The 22,485-nt window shown below is 40.6% G+C and overlaps 2 protein-coding genes and 1 long non-coding RNA gene across 3 annotated transcripts; 2 read left to right on the top strand and 1 right to left on the bottom strand.

The window, feature by feature from the left end:
- The first annotated feature begins 631 nt into the window (after window positions 1-631).
- LOC118383093 (transforming growth factor beta activator LRRC32-like) lies at window positions 632-3,189 on the top strand. The gene is made up of 2 exons (XM_035769711.2): window positions 632-778; window positions 1,253-3,189. The coding sequence occupies exons 1-2, from the start codon at window positions 671-673 to the stop codon at window positions 3,164-3,166; spliced, it is 2,022 nt and encodes a 673-aa protein (XP_035625604.2). The 5' UTR covers window positions 632-670; the 3' UTR covers window positions 3,167-3,189.
- A 4,129-nt stretch (window positions 3,190-7,318) lies between these two features.
- Window positions 7,319-10,187, top strand: LOC127913791 (uncharacterized). Its single transcript, XR_008086726.1, has 3 exons — window positions 7,319-7,376; window positions 8,790-8,869; window positions 10,106-10,187. It is a non-coding gene; the product is annotated as an uncharacterized LOC127913791 (long non-coding RNA).
- Window positions 10,188-18,935: 8,748 nt separating this feature from the next.
- Window positions 18,936-20,771, bottom strand: LOC127913704 (transforming growth factor beta activator LRRC33-like). Its single transcript, XM_052486943.1, has 2 exons — window positions 20,613-20,771; window positions 18,936-20,138 (listed from the first exon to the last, which is right to left on the bottom strand). The coding sequence occupies exons 1-2, from the start codon at window positions 20,718-20,720 to the stop codon at window positions 18,936-18,938; spliced, it is 1,311 nt and encodes a 436-aa protein (XP_052342903.1). The 5' UTR covers window positions 20,721-20,771.
- Between the last annotated feature and the right edge of the window lie 1,714 nt (window positions 20,772-22,485).

The raw sequence follows: 22,485 nt of genomic DNA, 5'->3' as shown, positions 1-22,485 counted from the left end.
CGTGCGTGCGTGCGTGCGTGCGTGCGTGCGTGCGTGCGTGCGTGCGTGCGTGCGTGCGTGCGTGCGTGTGTGTGTGTGTGCTCTGTCATCACAGAGTATTTCTGTGTGTTTGTTGATACCTTTCAGGTTTTCCTTCCTCCCACTCTCCTTTCGTTTATTTATTCTTCCTTTCTATTTCAGAAAGGCTTCTGTTTTCCCAGGACTATAGCAGGAACAAACAGAGGATAAATATACCTGGCTCGGAGGGCAGATTTTCCACACCGGTTGACATAATATCTAATCTAATGACACAATAATTGTGACGATCAAACATGTGATGTGTCTAAATCATGTTTAATGGTTATTCTGAATGCCACAGCCCATTTGTATTGTATTTAAAAATATATATTCTATAAAAGAGCTTATTTTTCTACACTAATGACAAACGTGTCAATAATAAGAATAATTTGTGTCCGTCTCCAGACTTGTAGATATGTATCTCTGTGGTTTAACAACGTGTCATGAGTAATGAGTTCGTTGAGTTAACAGAAGGTCCACAAAGCGTATCTGGTGTCCACAGCCTTTTTTCGTCTCCTCTCTTTTTTTTATGACCGTCAGCTATAAATGGCTGAGAGGGGTGTTTGAGGACTGATGTAGCTCAGTGTCGTGTCGTTAGGACAGAGACAGGAGAATGATCAGACCTACAACATTCAGCTTAGTGCTACTGCTGTACTGCTCTCTGTCTCACAGTCTCACACAGTTCAACACTGTGACTGGAAGGATACCTGATGACCAACAGGTAGGCTGGAGACAATCCTTTCAATATTAAAGTCAGAGAAGTAATGTTGATTTAATGGAGCTGATTCAATTAACCATCTCACATGATGAGTAACCTTGCCTGAGACCTGAACACTTGTGTTCGCTCTCTGAGTAAATGTGAAGGGTTTAACTCAGAGGAATAACATGTTCTTGTGGCAGGCGGGAGACCAGTGTTTAAACCCAGTTGGTCTCACCTCTGACACGTGAACACAGAGCTCAGTAACACTGTACTGTCATGGCGTCTCAGGCTGATATTACATCTGTGGAATTCAACTGTTGAGTGACAGGTTTTGGTCACTGGAAGGCTTTTGGTTTGCTGAAATAGCGTTCTCAAACAGACATTGTTATTTTGACGATGGATAGTACATTTCTGTTTCATTTTATTTCATACATCAAAACACTTTATCGGCGGTGTTGAAAGCTTTGTAGTTTCTCTCGTCTTTGTCGTTTCAAGGAGACGACTTCCTGGAGGTTCAGGAACCTATCATCTGTTCCTGAGGGGCTGGACGTGAGGCTGAGGGAGCTGGATCTGTCCGACAACGTTATAAGACATATAAACAGCCAGAGTCTGGCTCTTCCATCCCTACTGAGACTGGACCTCAGCTACAACCAGCTGGAGATCATATCTGAAGGGGCTTTCAGAGATGTGGCCCAGCTTCAAGAGCTGAACTTGGCCAGGAATGCATTGAGCCACAATGTGGACAGTACCAGCCGAGCTCTTGTGTCTCTCCACCGACTGAGGAGGTTGGATATCTCTCTGAACGGTCTGGATGATGACACGGCGGGACTTTACCTTCGTGACAAATCAATTCTAGAACGCCTAGATCTCACGGGCAACGGTTTGACGCGACTCACGCCCAAGCTGTTTGCAGAGAGCCTGAGCGTGAGAAGCATTCGCATCGAGAACAATCTGATCACGGCAATAGAGGAGGGAACGTTTGAACCGTTGAAGAAACTCAAGATCTTAAATTTAGCCAGAAATAATCTAGTCTACATCTGTGATTTTAAACTCCATCACGTGAAACTGTTGAATCTTAGCAGGAATTCCATAGAGTTCTTTGTCACCCGTGAAGACGGTCACCCATACGAGCTGGAGATCTTAGATCTGAGCTTCAACAACCTCCTCTATTTCCCCATGGTCCCCAAGACCAACCGGTTGAGATACCTCCACCTACAGAGCAACATGGTGGGGACCTTAGAGACAGACACCTTAATATCAGAGGCAGACTCTCTGTACAGAGAACTAACAAGTGAAGATGAGGTAAATGATGCTGTAGACAACAACAACATATACTCTAACTGGAAACTGATGCCGTTAGTTTACATGGACCTCAGTAGTAACCACTTCAGGTCTCTACCTGTGGAGACTCTGAGCCATCTGACGTCTTTGGTGACGCTGAACCTCAGCAAGAACTGTCTACAGGACATCAGCTATAACACAACGAAGGGAGGCAATGGCCATGTTGGAGGCTCCCACCAACCTTCCTTGACCTTTCCGTCTCTACGCTACTTCGACCTGCAGAACAACGGTCTTCGACAACTCTCCACCTTCTTCCTGGAAGCCCTACCAAACATAGAGACATTAAACCTGAAGGAGAACTCTGTGAGGCCTTGTGATCCAAAGGACCAACTGGGACCATCTGAGACAACGAGAGTTAGTCTTAATAGTATGTCCCCTTGTGTTTCCTTCTGGAATATCAAAACTCTGAGAAGTCTAGATCTCCAAGACAACGGGATCAAAGCACTCCATCAGAACACATTTGAAGGAACCCCTTTGGTTTCTCTCAACCTGGCCAGTAATGTAGATATAATCTTTGATATTGGCGCTCTAGAAGGGTTGCAGAGTAGTCTCCAGTCTCTGAGTATCAGTGGGAACAGCATGACAACCTCTGCCTTGTCTCTGCCTTGTCTGAAAGCATTGAGACGACTCAACATGTCCAACAACAACATAGACGTCCTCCCAGGCATCATCAGCTGTTCTCCTTTGACGGAGCTTGACCTGAGAAATAACGGGCTAACGTCTATGAGTGAATCTGTGGTTGATCGTTTGTCTCTATATCTTGATGTGTTGTATGTCAGTGGCAACTCTTTCAACTGCTGTGACACCAAATGGCTCAAAGCCCTAAACAAAGAGACAGTGAATATTCCGGACCTTGACCATGCTGTGTGCCTCAGTGTCAATGGTACTCTGTTGACTGGCCTTCTGCCTAACCATTCACTGCACTGTTCATTGGAACTTAGCCCAAAGATAACAGAACCAAACCTTGGGCAAATAATAATAATAATTTTGTTTGTGTCGACAGTATTGATAACATTAGTTGTATTTGTGAAGAAGGTTTGTTGCAACACGGGGTCATTAATTGTGTAATGATTGTGCATGTAAAACCAAGAGCTGTGTACTACATACTTAATGTGTATATACTACATATTAACATGTTACTGAATACTACATACTTAATGTGTATATATTACTACTATATTTTAGTATACTGTTCATGTTAATGTATACTTAGTTCATTTAAGTAGACTAAATTACATACTTAATGTGTATTTTATATACTATTAGTTCATTTTAGTATACTGTAAATGACATACTTAATGTGTATTTTATATACTATTAGTTCATTTTAGTAGACTCTTGCTCCGGTGACATATTACTAGTTCGACCTACCGGAGAGGGAGGGGACTACCGGGGTGGGAGGGGACTACCGGAGAGTGAGCTCTCGGTGTAAATTCAGAGGGGACACTGGACGCTCTTGCCGAGGAGTAGGCTTGCTGGTTAACGTCTGTTAGCTACTTCCAGAAACAAATGAAAGCACCTCACTCTGACCGTTTTACTCACCCTAGCAGAGCTGCTTTCATGTTATCCAGAGCGTTGGGGACTGTAACTGACTGTGCTGCTGGCAACAATTTAATTATGCTTTTTTCTCGCCGACGTTTATCAGTTATTCTGCGCTCTGGCACACTGGGTGTGTTCGTAAATGCACTCTGTGTTGTCAGATTGTTACATTTAGAACAGACAAATTGACAGCCAAAGTAACATGTAACGTAACTTCTTTGAAAAGTCATGACTTTATTAAATTGCTCAACATTTCCGCTCTCCTATGACATCGGCTGCATACTTTCCACTCCCATTTTCTGAAGGATTACATTACTGGACCAAAAAGCATACTACATTCTCAAATGCCGTCACAAATAGTATGGTTAGTGCGTTAGAGTATTCCAACACAGCTGTTTTATAACATCAATGTATTAGACTATTAGGTTCCTGGTTATATCATCAATGTATCAGACTATTAGGTTTACTCCAGATTATATCATCAATGTATTAGACTATTAGGTTTACTCCAGATTATAACATCAATGTATCAGACTATTAGGTTTACTCCAGATTATAACATCAATGTATTAGACTATTAGGTTCCAGATTATAACATCAATGTATTAGACTATTAGGTTCCTGGTTATAACATCAATGTATTAGACTATTAGGTTTACTCCAGATTATAACATCAATGTATTAGACTATTAGGTTTCAGATTATATCATCAATGTATCAGACTATTAGGTTCCTGGTTATAACATCAATGTATTAGACTATTAGGTTCCTGGTTATAACATCAATGTATCAGACTATTAGGTTCCTGGTTATAACATCAATGTATTAGACTATTAGGTTTACTCCAGATTATATCATCAATGTATTAGACTATTAGGTTTCAGATTATAACATCAATGTATCAGACTATTAGGTTCCTGGTTATAACATCAATGTATTAGACTATTAGGTTTACTCCAGATTATAACATCAATGTATCAGACTATTAAGTTCCAGATTATAACATCAATGTATTAGACTATTAGGTTCAGATTATAACATCAATGTATTAGACTATTAGGTTTACTCCAGATTATAACATCAATGTATTAGACTATTAGGTTTCAGATTATATCATCAATGTATTAGACTATTAGGTTCCTGGTTATAACATCAATGTATTAGACTATTAGGTTCCTGGTTATAACATCAATGTATCAGACTATTAGGTTCCTGGTTATAACATCAATGTATTAGACTATTAGGTTTACTCCAGATTATATCATCAATGTATTAGACTATTAGGTTTCAGATTATATCATCAATGTATCAGACTATTAGGTTCCTGGTTATAACATCAATGTATTAGACTATTAGGTTTACTCCAGATTATAACATCAATGTATCAGACTATTAGGTTCCAGATTATAACATCAATGTATTAGACTATTAGGTTCCAGATTATAACATCAATGTATTAGACTATTAGGTTCCAGATTATAACATCAATGCATTAGACTATTAGGTTTACTCCAGATTATAACATCAATGTATCAGACTATTAGGTTTACTCAGATTATATCATCAATGCATTAGACTATTAGGTTTACTCCAGATTATAACATCAATGTATTAGACTATTAGGTTCCAGATTATAACATCAATGCATTAGACTATTAGGTTTACTCCAGATTATAACATCAATGTATTAGACTATTAGGTTTACTCCAGATTATATCATCAATGTATTAGACTATTAGGTTTACCTGATTATAACATCAATGATTAGACTATTAGGTTTACTCATGATTATATCATCAATGTATTAGACTATTAGGTTTACTCCTGATTATAACATCAATGTATTAGACTATTAGGTTTACTCCTGATTATAACATCAATGCATTAGACTATTAGGTTCCAGGTTATATCATCAATGTATCAGACTATTAGGTTCCTGGTTATTAGACTATTAGGTTTACTCCTGATTATAACATCAATGCATTAGACTATTAGGTTCCAGGTTATATCATCAATGTATCAGACTATTAGGTTTACTCCAGATTATAACATCAATGTATTAGACTATTAGGTTCCAGGTTATATCATCAATGCATTAGACTATTAGGTTTACTCCTGATTATATCATCAATGCATTAGACTATTAGGTTCCAGATTATAACATCAATGCATTAGACTATTAGGTTCCTTTATTAGACTATTAGGTTTACTCCAGATTATAACATCAATGTATCAGACTATTAGGTTCCTGGTTATTAGACTATTAGGTTCCAGATTATAACATCAATGTATTAGACTATTAGGTTTACTCCAGATTATAACATCAATGTATTAGACTATTAGGTTCCTGGTTATATCATCAATGCATTAGACTATTAGGTTTACTCCAGATTATAACATCAATGCATTAGACTATTAGGTTTACTCCTGATTATAACATCAATGTATCAGACTATTAGGTTCCAGATTATAACATCAATGCATTAGACTATTAGGTTCCTGATTATATCATCAATGTATTAGACTATTAGGTTTACTCCAGATTATAACATCAATGTATTAGACTATTAGGTTTACTCCAGATTATAACATCAATGTATTAGACTATTAGGTTCCAGATTATAACATCAATGTATTAGACTATTAGGTTTACTCCAGATTATAACATCAATGCATTAGACTATTAGGTTTACTCCAGATTATAACATCAATGTATTAGACTATTAGGTTTACCTGATTATAGCATCAATGCATTAGACTATTAGGTTTACTCCAGATTATATCATCAATGTATTAGACTATTAGGTTTACCAGATTATAACATCAATGTATTAGACTATTAGGTTTACTCCAGATTATAACATCAATGCATTAGACTATTAGGTTTACTCCAGATTATAACATCAATGTATTAGACTATTAGGTTTACTCCAGATTATAACATCAATGTATTAGACTATTAGGTTTACTCCAGATTATAACATCAATGTATTAGACTATTAGGTTTACTCCAGATTATAACATCAATGTATTAGACTATTAGGTTTACTCCAGATTATATCATCAATGTATTAGACTATTAGGTTTACTCCAGATTATAACATCAATGTATCAGACTATTAGGTTTACTCCAGATTATATCATCAATGTATTAGACTATTAGGTTCCAGATTATATCATCAATGTATTAGACTATTAGGTTCCAGATTATAACATCAATGTATTAGACTATTAGGTTCCAGATTATATCATCAATGTATTAGACTATTAGGTTTACTCCAGATTATATCATCAATGTATTAGACTATTAGGTTTACTGCAGATTATAACATCAATGTATCAGACTATTAGGTTTACTCCAGATTATAACATCAATGTATTAGACTATTAGGTTCCAGGTTATATCATCAATGCATTAGACTATTAGGTTTACTCCAGATTATAACATCAATGTATTAGACTATTAGGTTTACTCCAGATTATATCATCAATGTATTAGACTATTAGGTTCCTGATTATAACATCAATGTATTAGACTATTAGGTTTACTCCAGATTATATCATCAATGTATTAGACTATTAGGTTTACTCCAGATTATATCATCAATGTATTAGACTATTAGGTTTACTCCAGATTATAACATCAATGTATTAGACTATTAGGTTTACTCCAGATTATATCATCAATGTATTAGACTATTAGGTTCCTGGTTATATCATCAATGTATCAGACTATTAGGTTTACTCCAGATTATAACATCAATGTATTAGACTATTAGGTTCCAGATTATATCATCAATGTATTAGACTATTAGGTTTACTCCAGATTATATCATCAATGTATCAGACTATTAGGTTTACTCCAGATTATAACATCAATGTATTAGACTATTAGGTTTACTCCAGATTATAACATCAATGTATTAGACTATTAGGTTTACTCCAGATTATAACATCAATGTATTAGACTATTAGGTTCCAGGTTATATCATCAATGCATTAGACTATTAGGTTTACTCCAGATTATAACATCAATGTATCAGACTATTAGGTTCCAGGTTATATCATCAATGTATCAGACTATTAGGTTTACTCCAGATTATATCATCAATGTATTAGACTATTAGGTTCCAGGTTATATCATCAATGTATTAGACTATTAGGTTTACTCCAGATTATAACATCAATGTATTAGACTATTAGGTTCCAGATTATATCATCAATGTATTAGACTATTAGGTTCCAGATTATATCATCAATGTATTAGACTATTAGGTTCCTGGTTATATCATCAATGTATTAGACTATTAGGTTTACTCCAGATTATATCATCAATGTATTAGACTATTAGGTTCCTGGTTATATCATCAATGTATCAGACTATTAGGTTTACTCCAGATTATATCATCAATGTATTAGACTATTAGGTTTACTCCAGATTATATCATCAATGTATTAGACTATTAGGTTTACTCCAGATTATAACATCAATGTATTAGACTATTAGGTTCCTGGTTATATCATCAATGTATCAGACTATTAGGTTTACTCCAGATTATAACATCAATGTATTAGACTATTAGGTTTACTCCAGATTATAACATCAATGTATTAGACTATTAGGTTCCTGGTTATAACATCAATGTATCAGACTATTAGGTTTACTCCAGATTATATCATCAATGTATTAGACTATTAGGTTTACCCCCGATTATATCATCAATGTATTAGACTATTAGGTTTACTCCAGATTATAACATCAATGTATTAGACTATTAGGTTCCTGGTTATAACATCAATGCATTAGACTATTAGGTTCCAGATTATAACATCAATGTATTAGACTATTAGGTTCCAGATTATAACATCAATGTATCAGACTATTAGGTTTACAGATTATAACATCAATGTATTAGACTATTAGGTTTACTCCAGATTATAACATCAATGCATTAGACTATTAGGTTTACTCCAGATTATATCATCAATGTATTAGACTATTAGGTTCCAGATTATAACATCAATGCATTAGACTATTAGGTTCCAGATTATAACATCAATGTATTAGACTATTAGGTTTACTCCAGATTATATCATCAATGTATTAGACTATTAGGTTCCAGATTATAACATCAATGTATTAGACTATTAGGTTTACTCCAGATTATAACATCAATGCATTAGACTATTAGGTTTACTCCAGATTATAACATCAATGTATTAGACTATTAGGTTTACTCCTGATTATATCATCAATGTATTAGACTATTAGGTTCCTGGTTATAACATCAATGTATTAGACTATTAGGTTTACTCCAGATTATATCATCAATGTATTAGACTATTAGGTTCCAGATTATAACATCAATGTATTAGACTATTAGGTTTACTCCAGATTATATCATCAATGTATTAGACTATTAGGTTTACTCCAGATTATAACATCAATGTATCAGACTATTAGGTTTACTCCAGATTATATCATCAATGTATTAGACTATTAGGTTTACTCCAGATTATATCATCAATGTATTAGACTATTAGGTTCCTGTCACGTTCTGACCTTTATTTTCTGTGTTTTGTGTTTAGTTAGTATGGTCAGGGCGTGAGTTGGGTGGGCAGTCTATGTTTGTTTGTCTAGGTTTTGGGAATTTCTATGTTTCGGCCTAGTATGGTTCTCAATCAGAGGCAGGTGTCATTAGTTGTCTCTGATTGAGAATCATACTTAGGTGGCCTGGGTTTCACTGTGTGTTTGTGGGTGATTGTTTCCTGTCTCTGTGTGTGCACCAGATAGGACTGTTTTTTTGAGTTTTCACATTTCTTGTTTTGTTAGTTTGTTCATGTGTACCTTATAGCATTAAAAAGTACCATGGAAAATTACCACGCCGCGTATTGGTCCTCTGATCCGTTTTCGCCTCTCCTCTTCGGAAGAAGAGGAGGAAACTCATTACAGTTCCAGATTATAACATCAATGTATTAGACTATTAGGTTTACTCCAGATTATATCATCAATGTATTAGACTATTAGGTTTACTCCAGATTATATCATCAATGTATTAGACTATTAGGTTTACTCCAGATTATATCATCAATGTATTAGACTATTAGGTTTACTCCAGATTATAACATCAATGTATCAGACTATTAGGTTTACTCCAGATTATATCATCAATGTATTAGACTATTAGGTTTACTCCAGATTATATCATCAATGTATTAGACTATTAGGTTTACTCCAGATTATAACATCAATGTATCAGACTATTAGGTTTACTCCAGATTATATCATCAATGTATTAGACTATTAGGTTTACTCCAGATTATATCATCAATGTATTAGACTATTAGGTTTACTCCAGATTATATCATCAATGTATTAGACTATTAGGTTTACTCCAGATTATATCATCAATGTATTAGACTATTAGGTTTACTCCAGATTATATCATCAATGTATTAGACTATTAGGTTCCTGGTTATATCATCAATGTATCAGACTATTAGGTTTACTCCAGATTATAACATCAATGTATTAGACTATTAGGTTTACTCCAGATTATAACATCAATGTATTAGACTATTAGGTTTACTCCAGATTATAACATCAATGTATTAGACTATTAGGTTCCAGATTATATCATCAATGTATTAGACTATTAGGTTCCAGATTATAACATCAATGTATTAGACTATTAGGTTTACTCCAGATTATAACATCAATGTATTAGACTATTAGGTTTCAGATTATATCATCAATGTATTAGACTATTAGGTTCCAGATTATAACATCAATGTATCAGACTATTAGGTTTACTCCAGATTATAACATCAATGTATTAGACTATTAGGTTTCAGATTATATCATCAATGTATTAGACTATTAGGTTCCAGATTATATCATCAATGTATCAGACTATTAGGTTCCAGATTATATCATCAATGTATCAGACTATTAGGTTCCAGATTATATCATCAATGCATCAGACTATTAGGTTTCAGATTATATCATCAATGTATCAGACTATTAGGTTCCAGATTATATCATCAATGCATCAGACTATTAGGTTTCAGATTATATCATCAATGTATCAGACTATTAGGTTCCAGATTATATCATCAATGCATCAGACTAATGCCCACATCTCAGAGGTTGTTGTGGCTAAATATGCCACGCTAACATGTGTCCACTGATAGTCGAGGGATACATTCTGATCCATAGACACCATACTTCCTTAATGTCAGTCTTTCAACCACACATCAAGTCATGTCACTCTGATAGTAATGAGCTCGTCTCCAGGCTGAGAGAGAGAGAGAGAGGAGTTTATCATCTATGGCCATGTTAACATATGTTTCCCATGTTGAAGATGAGAAGCTGAAGTTGCACATGCTGGTACCTTTTCACTGTGCATTTCTCCTCTCCTGTCTGTTGGTTTTTAGTAATGGAGCCCCGAGTATGTCACAGAAACGTCCATTGATATGCTCAAGGACTGGTGGGTTCTGAAGAATGTGGATGTTTTCAAGCAGGAGCTGCTGGTAGTAAATGCTGCACATGCACGGGCAACCATCATAACATGCAACATAGAAGCTGAGGAAGGAGCAAAACACCAGAAATACACAGAGGAATGTATATACTTTTTTCAAAAAAGCATTCTCTGAATTTGGGGCACGGCCCCATTAACCAATCACCTCTGGTTCAGTTCTCATAACATCTTTGGTTGAGTTGAGTGGCGACCCATCCTTCAGGGCAGGTGTTTAGCTAACAAAAAATATACACTGCTCAACAAAATAAAGGGAACACTTAAACAACACAATGTAACTCCAAGTCAATCACACTTCTGTGAAATCAAACTGTCCACTTAGGAAGCAACACTGATTGACAATACATTTCACATGCTGTTGTGCAAATGGAATAGACAACAGGTGGAAATTATAGGCAATTAGCAAGACATCCACAATAAAGGAGTGGTTCTGCAGGTGGTGACCACAGACCACTTCTCAGTTCCTATGCTTCCTGGCTGATGTTTTGGTCACTTTTGAGTGCTGGCTGTGCTTTCACTCTAGTGGTAGCATGAGACGGAGTCTACAACCCACACAAGTGGCTCAGGTAGTGCAGCTCATCCAGGATGGCACATCAATGCGAGCTGTGGCAAGAAGGTTTGCTGTGTCTGTCAGCGTAGTGTCCAGAGCATTAAGGCGCTACCAGGAGACAGGCCAGTACATCAGGAGACGTGGAGGAGGCCGTAGGAGGGCAACAACCCAACAGCAGCTATCTGCTATCTGCTAACCCAACAGCAGCTACCGCTATCTCTGCCTTTGTGCAAGGAGGAGCAGGAGGAGCACTGCCAGAGCCCTGCAAAATGACCTCCAGCAGGCCACAAATGTGCATGTGTCTGCTCAAATGGTCAGAAACAGACTCCATGAGGGTGGTATGAGGGCCCGACGTCCACAGGTGGGGGTTGTGCTTACAGCCCAACACCGTGCAGGACGTTTGGCATTTGCCAGAGAACACCAAGATTGGCAAATTCGCCACTGGCGCCCTGTGCTCTTCACAGATGAAAGCAGGTTCACACTGAGCACATGTGACAGATGTGACAGAGTCTGGAGACGCCGTGGAGAACGTTCTGCTACCTGCAACATCCTCCAGCATGATCGGTTTGGCGGTGGGTCAGTCATGGTGTGGGGTGGCATTTCTTTGGGGGCCGCACAGCCCTCCATGTGCTCGCCAGAGGTAGCCTGACTGCCATTAGGTTCCGAGATGAGATCCTCAGACCCCTTGTGAGACCATATGCTGGTGCGGTTGGCCCTGGGTTCCTCCTAATGCAAGACAATGCTAAACCTCATGTGGCTGGAGTGTGTCAGCAATTCCTGCAAGAGGAAGGCATTGATGCTATGGACTGGCCCGCTCGTTCCCAGAACTGAATCCAATTGAGCACATCTGGGACATCATGTCTCGCTGGTCTGGGAGGAGATCCCTCAGGAGACCATCCGCCACCTCATCAGGAGCATGCCCAGGCGTTGTAGGGAGGTCATACACACTACTGAGCCTCATTTTGACTTGTTTTAAGGACATTACATCAAAGTTGGATCAGCCTGTAGTGTGGTTTTCCACTTTTAATTTTGAGTGTGACTCCAAATCCAGACCTCCATGGGTTGATAAATGTTTTGTGTGATTTTGTTGTCAGCACATTCAACTATGTAAAGAAAAAAGTATTTAATAAGAATATTTCATTCATTCAGATCTAGGATGTGTTATTTTAGTGTTCCCTTTATTTTTTGAGCAGTGTATTTATATTTTTCTTTCTTTTTGTTTGTTTGTTTGTTGTTGCATGTTATTTTGGCATTAATACGTGTCACATATCAGTTTGCAAACAATGTAGAAAAGTGGGGAATAAAGCCACATATGAACATCTTCTTGTTTTCTAGAGTAAATAAAGCCACAGGCAGCTCCAAAACGCAGGTGTTCCAGCTCAGTGATCTCTGTAGAGGTGGGGCAGCCAGAGGAAAATACGGAGCGTAGGGGTTGGTAATGTTCTCTAGTTGCGTCGTGATTGGCTCAGTGTTCTGTCACTCATGGGGACACTACGTCGCCGCAAAATCTACAGGGAGAGTTTGAAAATTCAAGCCCCTTGGGTGCTACCATAGATTTACATTAGAAGGGCCCATCCAAGAAGACTCAATGTCATTGGCCACAGATAAAATGATGTCAAATCACATTATATCTACCGTACCTTTGATTGGACTGATCATGTCAACATCATACTTTCAAAATCTTAGCTTGCAGTCCTCATCATCAATCATGTAGACAATCTTCTGGCAAATCCTCTTCAATTCTTGTCATATGAAGAGAAATTATTTTTGTTCCTTCCGCCAGTTTTGATCCTTTATATTGGGCAGACAGACACCTCCTCCCGCTGCCACCTGCCTCCTCCAGTATTGATCCTTTATATTGGGCAGACAGACCAGTTCCCTACCTCCTCTCGCTGCCACCTGCCTCCTCCAGTATTGATCCTTTATATTGGGCAGACAGACCAGTTCCCTACCTCCTCTCGCTGCCACCTGCCTCCTCCAGTATTGATCCTTTATATTGGGCAGACAGACACCTCCTCCCGCTGCCACCTACCTCCTCCAGTATTGATCCTTTATATTGGGCAGACAGACCAGTTCCCTACCTCCTCCCGCTGCCACCTGCCTCCTCCAGTATTGATCCTTTATATTGGGCAGACAGACACCTCCTCCCCTGCCACCTGCCTCCTCCAGTATTGATCCTTTATATTGGGCAGACAGACACCTCCTCCCGCTGCCACCTGCCTCCTCCAGTATTGATCCTTTCTATTGGGCAGACAGACACCTCCTCTCGCTGCCACCTGCCTCCTCCAGTATTGATCCTTTATATTGGGCAGACAGACACCTCCTCCCCGCTGCCACCTGCCTCCTCCAGTATTGATCCTTTATATTGGGCAGACAGACACCTCCTCTCGCTGCCACCTGCCTCCTCCAGTATTGATCCTTTATATTGGGCAGACAGACACCTCCTCCCGCTGCCACCTGCCTCCTCCAGTATTGATCCTTTATATTGGGCAGACAGACACCTTCTCTCGCTGCCACCTGCCTCCTCCAGTATTGATCCTTTATATTGGACAGACAGACACCTCCTCCCGCTGCCACCTGCCTCCTCCAGTATTGATCCTTTATATTGGGCAGACAGACACCTCCTCCCGCTGCCACCTGCCTCCTCCAGTATTGATCCTTTATATTGGGCAGACAGACACCTCCTCCCGCTGCCACCTGCCTCCTCCAGTATTGATCCTTTATATTGGGCAGACAGACACCTCCTCCCGCTGCCACCTGCCTCCTCCAGTATTGATCCTTTATATTGGACAGACAGACACCTCCTCTCGCTGCCACCTGCCTCCTCCAGTATTGATCCTTTATATTGGGCAGACAGACCAGTTCCCTGCCTCCTCCAGTATTGATCCTTTATATTGGACAGACAGACACCTCCTCCTGCTGCCACCAGCCTCCTCCATTTTTTGGGTAATGCTGTAATCAATTAGTTGTACTCTTGGATTGAGCAGACCTTCCCGTATAATTCTGATAACTCCATGAAGGACACAACTCTACCATTCCAATTTACAATATAATTTAAGAACAAAATACCTTTTTCAAACATATTTGTTCTATCTTTTCAAGGGGGTGAAATTGAAATTGTATCCAGCTCTGCAATGCTTGTTTGAAAAAGAGAGATACTTTGAAAAAAGCATAATTTTCAATAATTCGAAAATGAGACATGGCAATCTGCCTTTAGCCAGTTTTAGATAAATGTAATCATCAAATATTGTAAGAGCATTTATTGTCTGCTTATATGCACCCTTTATTTATCCTACAGTTCTGACTTGGTGTACAGGGAGAAGACTGATAATGGCCCATGTTCTGAAATTCTGTCGCTGTACATTTCAGAAGTGCTGAACAAATAGTTATATTGACTATGTCCATCCTAGCGTGCTCATTAATGTCTTCATTGAAATTATGGATCGCCTCATCTGCTCGTCATCTCCTTATGGCATAGTTCATACATCTCAATTGTCAGTAGAAATCACATTTGTTTAAGAAAGTCTGCCATATCAGCAATGTTTTTTTAAAGGCAGTAAATGAGGCTGAAGGAACTGTTTTGCTGCCAGACGAGGCTCCGCTGAGGCTCATGGGGTCGCAGTGGTAAGGATTCACTCCATGGTGCTGAAAACAAGGCTCCACTGATAGCCAGGTGTAGCAGTGGTAAGGATTCACTCCATGGTGCTGAAAAGAAAGCTCTGCTGTTGTGACAGCTTTATGTAGATCCTAACAGTTTGTGGGCACCGTTTGTTAAAGTTATAGTGTAATTAATGTACTGTTTAGTGTTGTGCAGTGGCTTTTGGGGATTGTGCCCCACCAAGATTTATAAGCTAAAATCGCCCCTGAGTGCTTTCAGTCACCATAATGCAGCTGCCACATCTCTGAAAGCCCCTCCTGTGTGGCTTCCCACTGATCTCTGAAAGCCCCTCCTGTGTGGCTTCCCACTGATCTCTGTAGCTTGGTTTCCATGCCGACACATTTTCATGGGAATATTATAAAATCCGCATAAAGAAAAGATGCACTTTTTTCCCAAAAGTGGTGTGTTTCCAAAACCAGTGCGTGATGACAGTATGGGGATGAGGTAGTTGGATGGGCTAATTACAGATGGGCTGTGTACAGGTGCAGTGATCTGTGAGCTGCTCTGACAGCTGGTGCTTAAAGCTAGTGAGGGAGTCTCCAGCTTCAGAGATTTTTGCAGTTCGTTCCAGTCGTTGGCAGCAGAGAACTGGAAGGCAATGCGGCCGAAGAAGGAATTGGCTTTGGGGGTGACTAGTGAAATATACCTGCTGGAGCGCGTGCTACAGGTGGGTGCTGCTATGGTGACCAGCGAGCTGAGATGAGGCGGGGCTTTACCTAGCAAAGACTTACAGATGACCTGGAGCCAGTGGGTTTGGCGACGAATATGAAACGAGGGCCATTCAACGAGAGCGTACAGGTTGCAGTGGTGGGTAGTATATGGGGCTTTAGTGACAAAACGGATGGCATTGTGATAAACTGCATCCAATTTGCTAAGTAGAGTGTTGGAGGCTAATTTGTAAATGACATCGCCGAAGTCAATGATCAGTAGGATGGTCAGTTTTACGAGGGTATGTTTGGCAGCATGAGTGAAGAAGGCTTTGTTGTGAAATAAGAAGGCGATTCTAGGTTTAATTTTGGATTGGAGATGTTTGATATGCTTAATGTGAGTCTGGAAGGAGAGTTTACAGTCTAACCAGACACATAGAATATGTGGACAACTTCAAAAAACCGTCCAGAGTAGTGAGGCAAAATGGGCAGGCAGCGATCGGTTGAAGAGCATGCATTAAGTTTTACTTGCATTTAAGAGCAGTTGGAGGCCACGGAAGGAGTGTTGTATGGCATTGAAGCTCGTCTGGAGGTTAGTTAACACAGTGTCCAAAGAAGGGCCAGATGTATACAGAATGGTGTCGTCTGCGTAGAGGTGGATCAGAGAATCACCAGCAGCAAGAGCAACATCATTGATGTGTACAGAGAAGAGAGTTGGTAGGCCTAATAATAGAGATGATATGATTATAATAATTTCTATCTGAACTTTCGACAATGTTGTTCTCTACTGAACACAACCCGGGTCAGACACACTTTACAATGACAGAGAGAGAGGTGAGTGACTACACCAAGATAGAACAAGATAACCAAACCAGGTTATCCCAGTCCTGTGGTGTGTGAATAATGGAGGAGGTGCATGAAAAACAGAACCACTTCTCACCTGTTTAATAAGGATCCAACCTTTTTTAGGGTGAGTAAAACGGTCAGAGTGAGGTGCTCTCATTTGTTTCTGGAAGTACCTAACCAACGTCAACCAGCAAGCCTACTCCTTGGCAAGAGCGTCCAGTGTCCCCCTCTCCCGGTAGTCCCCTCCCTCTCAGGTAGTCCCCTCCCTCTCCCGGTAGTCCCCTCCCTCCCCAGGTAGTCACTCCCTCTCCGGTAGTCCCCTTCCTCTCCTGTAGTCCCCTCCCTCTCCGGTAGTCCCCTCCCTCTTTCGGTAGTCACTCCCTCTCCGGTAGTCCCCTCCCTCTCCGGTAATCACTCCCTCTCCGGTAGTCACTCCCTCTCCGGTAGTCACTCCCTCTCCGGTAGTCCCTCCCTCTCCGGTAGTCCCTCCCTCTCCGGTAGTCCCCTCCCTCTCCGGTAGTCACTCCCTCTCCGGTAGTCCCCTCCCTCTTCGGTAGTCCCCTCCCTCTCCGGTAGTCCCCTCCCTCTCCCTCTTCGTAGTCAGTCCCTCCCTCTCCGGTAGTCACTCCCTCTCCGGTAGTCCCCTCCCCTCTCCGGTAGTCCCTCCCGGTCCCTCCCTCTCCCGATAGTCCCCTCTTCCACTCCCTCTCCGGTAGTCCCCTCCCTCTCCGGTAGTCACTCCCTCTCCGGTAGTCCCCTCCCTCTCCGGTAGTCACTCCCTCTCCGGTAGTCCCTCCCTCTCCCGGTAGTCCCCTCCCTCTTCGGTAGGTCGAACTAGTAATATGTCACGGGAGCAAGAGTAAAATGAACTAATAGTATATAATATACACATTAAGTATGTAGTTTACAGTATACTAACATTAACTAATAATATGTAGTATATACACATTAAGTATGTAATTTACAGTATACTAAAATTAACTAATAGTATATAATATACACATTAAGTATGTAATTTACAGTATACTAAAATGAACTAATAGTATATAATATACACATTAAGTATGTAATTTACAGTATACTAAAATGAACTAATAGTATATAATATACACATTAAGTATGTAATTTACAGTATACTAAAATGAACTAATAGTATATAAAATACACATTAAGTATGTAATTTACAGTATACTAAAATGAACTAATAGTATATAATATACACATTAAGTATGTAATTTACAGTATACTAACATGAACTAATAGTATGTAGTATATACACATTAAGTATGTAGTATTCAGTATGTTAGTATGGGTATCCGAACACAGCTCTTGGTTTTACATGCACAATCATTACACAATTAATGACCCCGTGTTGCAACAAACCTTCTTCACAAATACAACTAATGTTATCAATACTGTCGACACAAACAAAATTATTATTATTATTTGCCCAAGGTTTGGTTCTGTTATCTTTGGGCTAAGTTCCAATGAACAGTGCAGTGAATGGTTAGGCAGAAGGCCAGTCAACAGAGTACCATTGACACTGAGGCACACAGCATGGTCAAGGTCCGGAATATTCACTGTCTCTTTGTTTAGGGCTTTGAGCCATTTGGTGTCACAGCAGTTGAAAGAGTTGCCACTGACATACAACACATCAAGATATAGAGACAAACGATCAACCACAGATTCATTCATAGACGTTAGCCCGTTATTTCTCAGGTCAAGCTCCGTCAAAGGAGAACAGCTGATGATGCCTGGGAGGACATCTATGTTGTTGTTGGACATGTTGAGTCGTCTCAATGCTTTCAGACAAGGCAGAGACAAGGCAGAGGTTGTCATGCTGTTCCCACTGATACTCAGAGACTGGAGACTACTCTGCAACCCTTCTAGAGCGCCAATATCAAAGATTATATCTACATTACTGGCCAGGTTGAGAGAAACCAAAGGGGTTCCTTCAAATGTGTTCTGATGGAGTGCTTTGATCCCGTTGTCTTGGAGATCTAGACTTCTCAGAGTTTTGATATTCCAGAAGGAAACACAAGGGGACATACTATTAAGACTAACTCGTTGTCTCAGATGGTCCCAGTTGGTCCTTTGGATCACAAGGCCTCACAGAGTTCTCCTTCAGGTTTAATGTCTCTATGTTTGGTAGGGCTTCCAGGAAGAAGGTGGAGAGTTGTCGAAGACCGTTGTTCTGCAGGTCGAAGTAGCGTAGAGACGGAAAGGTCAAGGAAGGTTGGTGGGAGCCTCCAACATGGCCATTGCCTCCCTTCGTTGTGTTATAGCTGATGTCCTGTAGACAGTTCTTGCTGAGGTTCAGCGTCACCAAAGACGTCAGATGGCTCAGAGTCTCCACAGGTAGAGACCTGAAGTGGTTACTACTGAGGTCCATGTAAACTAACGGCATCAGTTTCCAGTTAGAGTATATGTTGTTGTTGTCTACAGCATCATTTACCTCATCTTCACTTGTTAGTTCTCTGTACAGAGAGTCTGCCTCTGATATTAAGGTGTCTGTCTCTAAGGTCCCCACCATGTTGCTCTGTAGGTGGAGGTATCTCAACCGGTTGGTCTTGGGGACCATGGGGAAATAGAGGAGGTTGTTGAAGCTCAGATCTAAGATCTCCAGCTCGTATGGGTGACCGTCTTCACGGGTGACAAAGAACTCTATGGAATTCCTGCTAAGATTCAACAGTTTCACGTGATGGAGTTTAAAATCACAGATGTAGACTAGATTATTTCTGGCTAAATTTAAGATCTTGAGTTTCTTCAACGGTTCAAACGTTCCCTCCTCTATTGCCGTGATCAGATTGTTCTCGATGCGAATGCTTCTCACGCTCAGGCTCTCTGCAAACAGCTTGGGCGTGAGTCGCGTCAAACCGTTGCCCGTGAGATCTAGGCGTTCTAGAATTGATTTGTCACGAAGGTAAAGTCCCGCCGTGTCATCATCCAGACCGTTCAGAGAGATATCCAACCTCCTCAGTCGGTGGAGAGACACAAGAGCTCGGCTGGTACTGTCCACATTGTGGCTCAATGCATTCCTGGCCAAGTTCAGCTCTTGAAGCTGGGCCACATCTCTGAAAGCCCCTTCAGATATGATCTCTAGCTGGTTGTAGCTGAGGTCCAGTCTCAGTAGGGATGGAAGAGCCAGACTCTGGCTGTTTATATGTCTTATAACGTTGTCGGACAGATCCAGCTCCCTCAGCCTCACGTCCAGCCCCTCAGGAACAGATGATAGGTTCCTGAACCTCCAGGAAGTCGTCTCCTTGAAACGACAAAGACGAGAGAAACTACAAAGCTTTCAACACCGCCGATAAAGTGTTTTGATGTATGAAATAAAATGAAACAGAAATGTACTATCCATCGTCAAAATAACAATGTCTGTTTGAGAACGCTATTTCAGCAAACCAAAAGCCTTCCAGTGACCAAAACCTGTCACTCAACAGTTGAATTCCACAGATGTAATATCAGCCTGAGACGCCATGACAGTACAGTGTTACTGAGCTCTGTGTTCACGTGTCAGAGGTGAGACCAACTGGGTTTAAACACTGGTCTCCCGCCTGCCACAAGAACATGTTATTCCTCTGAGTTAAACCCTTCACATTTACTCAGAGAGCGAACACAAGTGTTCAGGTCTCAGGCAAGGTTACTCATCAGGTGAGATGGTTAATTGAATCAGCTCCATTAAATCAACATTACTTCTCTGACTTTAATATTGAAAGGATTGTCTCCAGCCTACCTGTTGGTCATCAGGTATCCTTCCAGTCACAGTGTTGAACTGTGTGAGACTGTGAGACAGAGAGCAGTACAGCAGTAGCACTAAGCTGAATGTTGTAGGTCTGATCATTCTCCTGTCTCTGTCCTAACGACACGACACTGAGCTACATCAGTCCTCAAACACCCCTCTCAGCCATTTATAGCTGACGGTCATAAAAAAAAAGAGAGGAGACGAAAAAAGGCTGTGGACACCAGATACGCTTTGTGGACCTTCTGTTAACTCAACGAACTCATTACTCATGACACGTTGTTAAACCACAGAGATACATATCTACAAGTCTGGAGACGGACACAAATTATTCTTATTATTGACACGTTTGTCATTAGTGTAGAAAAATAAGCTCTTTTATAGAATATATATTTTTAAATACAATACAAATGGGCTGTGGCATTCAGAATAACCATTAAACATGATTTAGACACATCACATGTTTGATCGTCACAATTATTGTGTCATTAGATTAGATATTATGTCAACCGGTGTGGAAAATCTGCCCTCCGAGCCAGGTATATTTATCCTCTGTTTGTTCCTGCTATAGTCCTGGGAAAACAGAAGCCTTTCTGAAATAGAAAGGAAGAATAAATAAACAAAAGGAGAGTGGGAGGAAGGAAAACCTGAAAGGTATCAACAAACACACAGAAATACTCTGTGATGACAGAGCACACACACACACACACACACACACACACACACACACACACACACACACACACACACACACACACACACACACACACACACACACACACACACACACACACACACACACACACACACACACACACACACACACACACACAGAGGAAGAGCCCTACGTTGATGATGCGTGGTACACAACCAACCAGGTGGATCAGGACAACCTGAATACTTTATTACACTTCAACTATTGACACATATGGAAACCAAACTTTTAACGTACGCTGGACACCACCCGTACTCAGCACAACAGCATTCAAGGTCGATTTCATATTGTCAGATTAATCAGGTAAAAGTAGTTCAGAAAAATAACATTTCTGCTCCCAGCCATCTTCCACTCATCATGGATGAAACTCTCCATGTGTGCAAAAGCTGTGGATTTGGTACAACAATAAGACATCATCCTGTCAGAGGAGGACATCATCCTGTCAGAGGAGGACATCATCCTGTCAGAGGAGGACGTCATCCTGTCAGAGGAGGACATCATCCTGTCAGAAGAGGACATCATCCTGTCAGAGGAGGACATCATCCTGTCAGAGGAGGACATCATCCTGTCAGAGGAGGGTATCATCCTGTCAGAGGAGGACATCATCCTGTCAGAGGAGGACATCATCCTGTCAGAGGAGGACATCATCCTGTCAGAGGAGGACATCATCCTGTCAGAAGAGGACATCATCCTGTCAGAGGAGGATATCATCCTGTCAGAGGAGGACATCATCCTGTCAGAGGAGGACATCATCCTGTCAGAAGAGGACATCATCCTGTCAGAGGAGGACATCATCCTGTCAGAGGAGGACATCATCCTGTCAGAGGAGGACATCATCCTGTCAGAGGAGGACATCATCCTGTCAGAGGAGGACATCATCCTGTCAGAGGAGGACATCATCCTGTCAGGGGAGGACATCATCCTGTCAGAGGAGGACATCAGCCTGTCAGAGGAGGACATCCACTAGAGACATCATCCTGTCAGAGGAGGACATCATCCTGTCAGAAGAGGACATCATCCTGTCAGAGGAGGACATCATCCTGTCAGAGGAGGACATCATCCTGTCAGAGGAGGACATCATCCTGTCAGAGGAGGACATCATCCTGTCAGAGGAGGACATCATCCTGTCAGAAGAGGACATCCACTAGAGAC

The sequence above is a fragment of the Oncorhynchus keta genome, chromosome 30, assembly GCF_023373465.1.
Source record: "Oncorhynchus keta strain PuntledgeMale-10-30-2019 chromosome 30, Oket_V2, whole genome shotgun sequence".
In the NCBI taxonomy this organism is placed as follows: Eukaryota; Metazoa; Chordata; class Actinopteri; order Salmoniformes; family Salmonidae; genus Oncorhynchus; species Oncorhynchus keta.
This window is presented reverse-complemented; position numbering and strand designations above follow the sequence as displayed.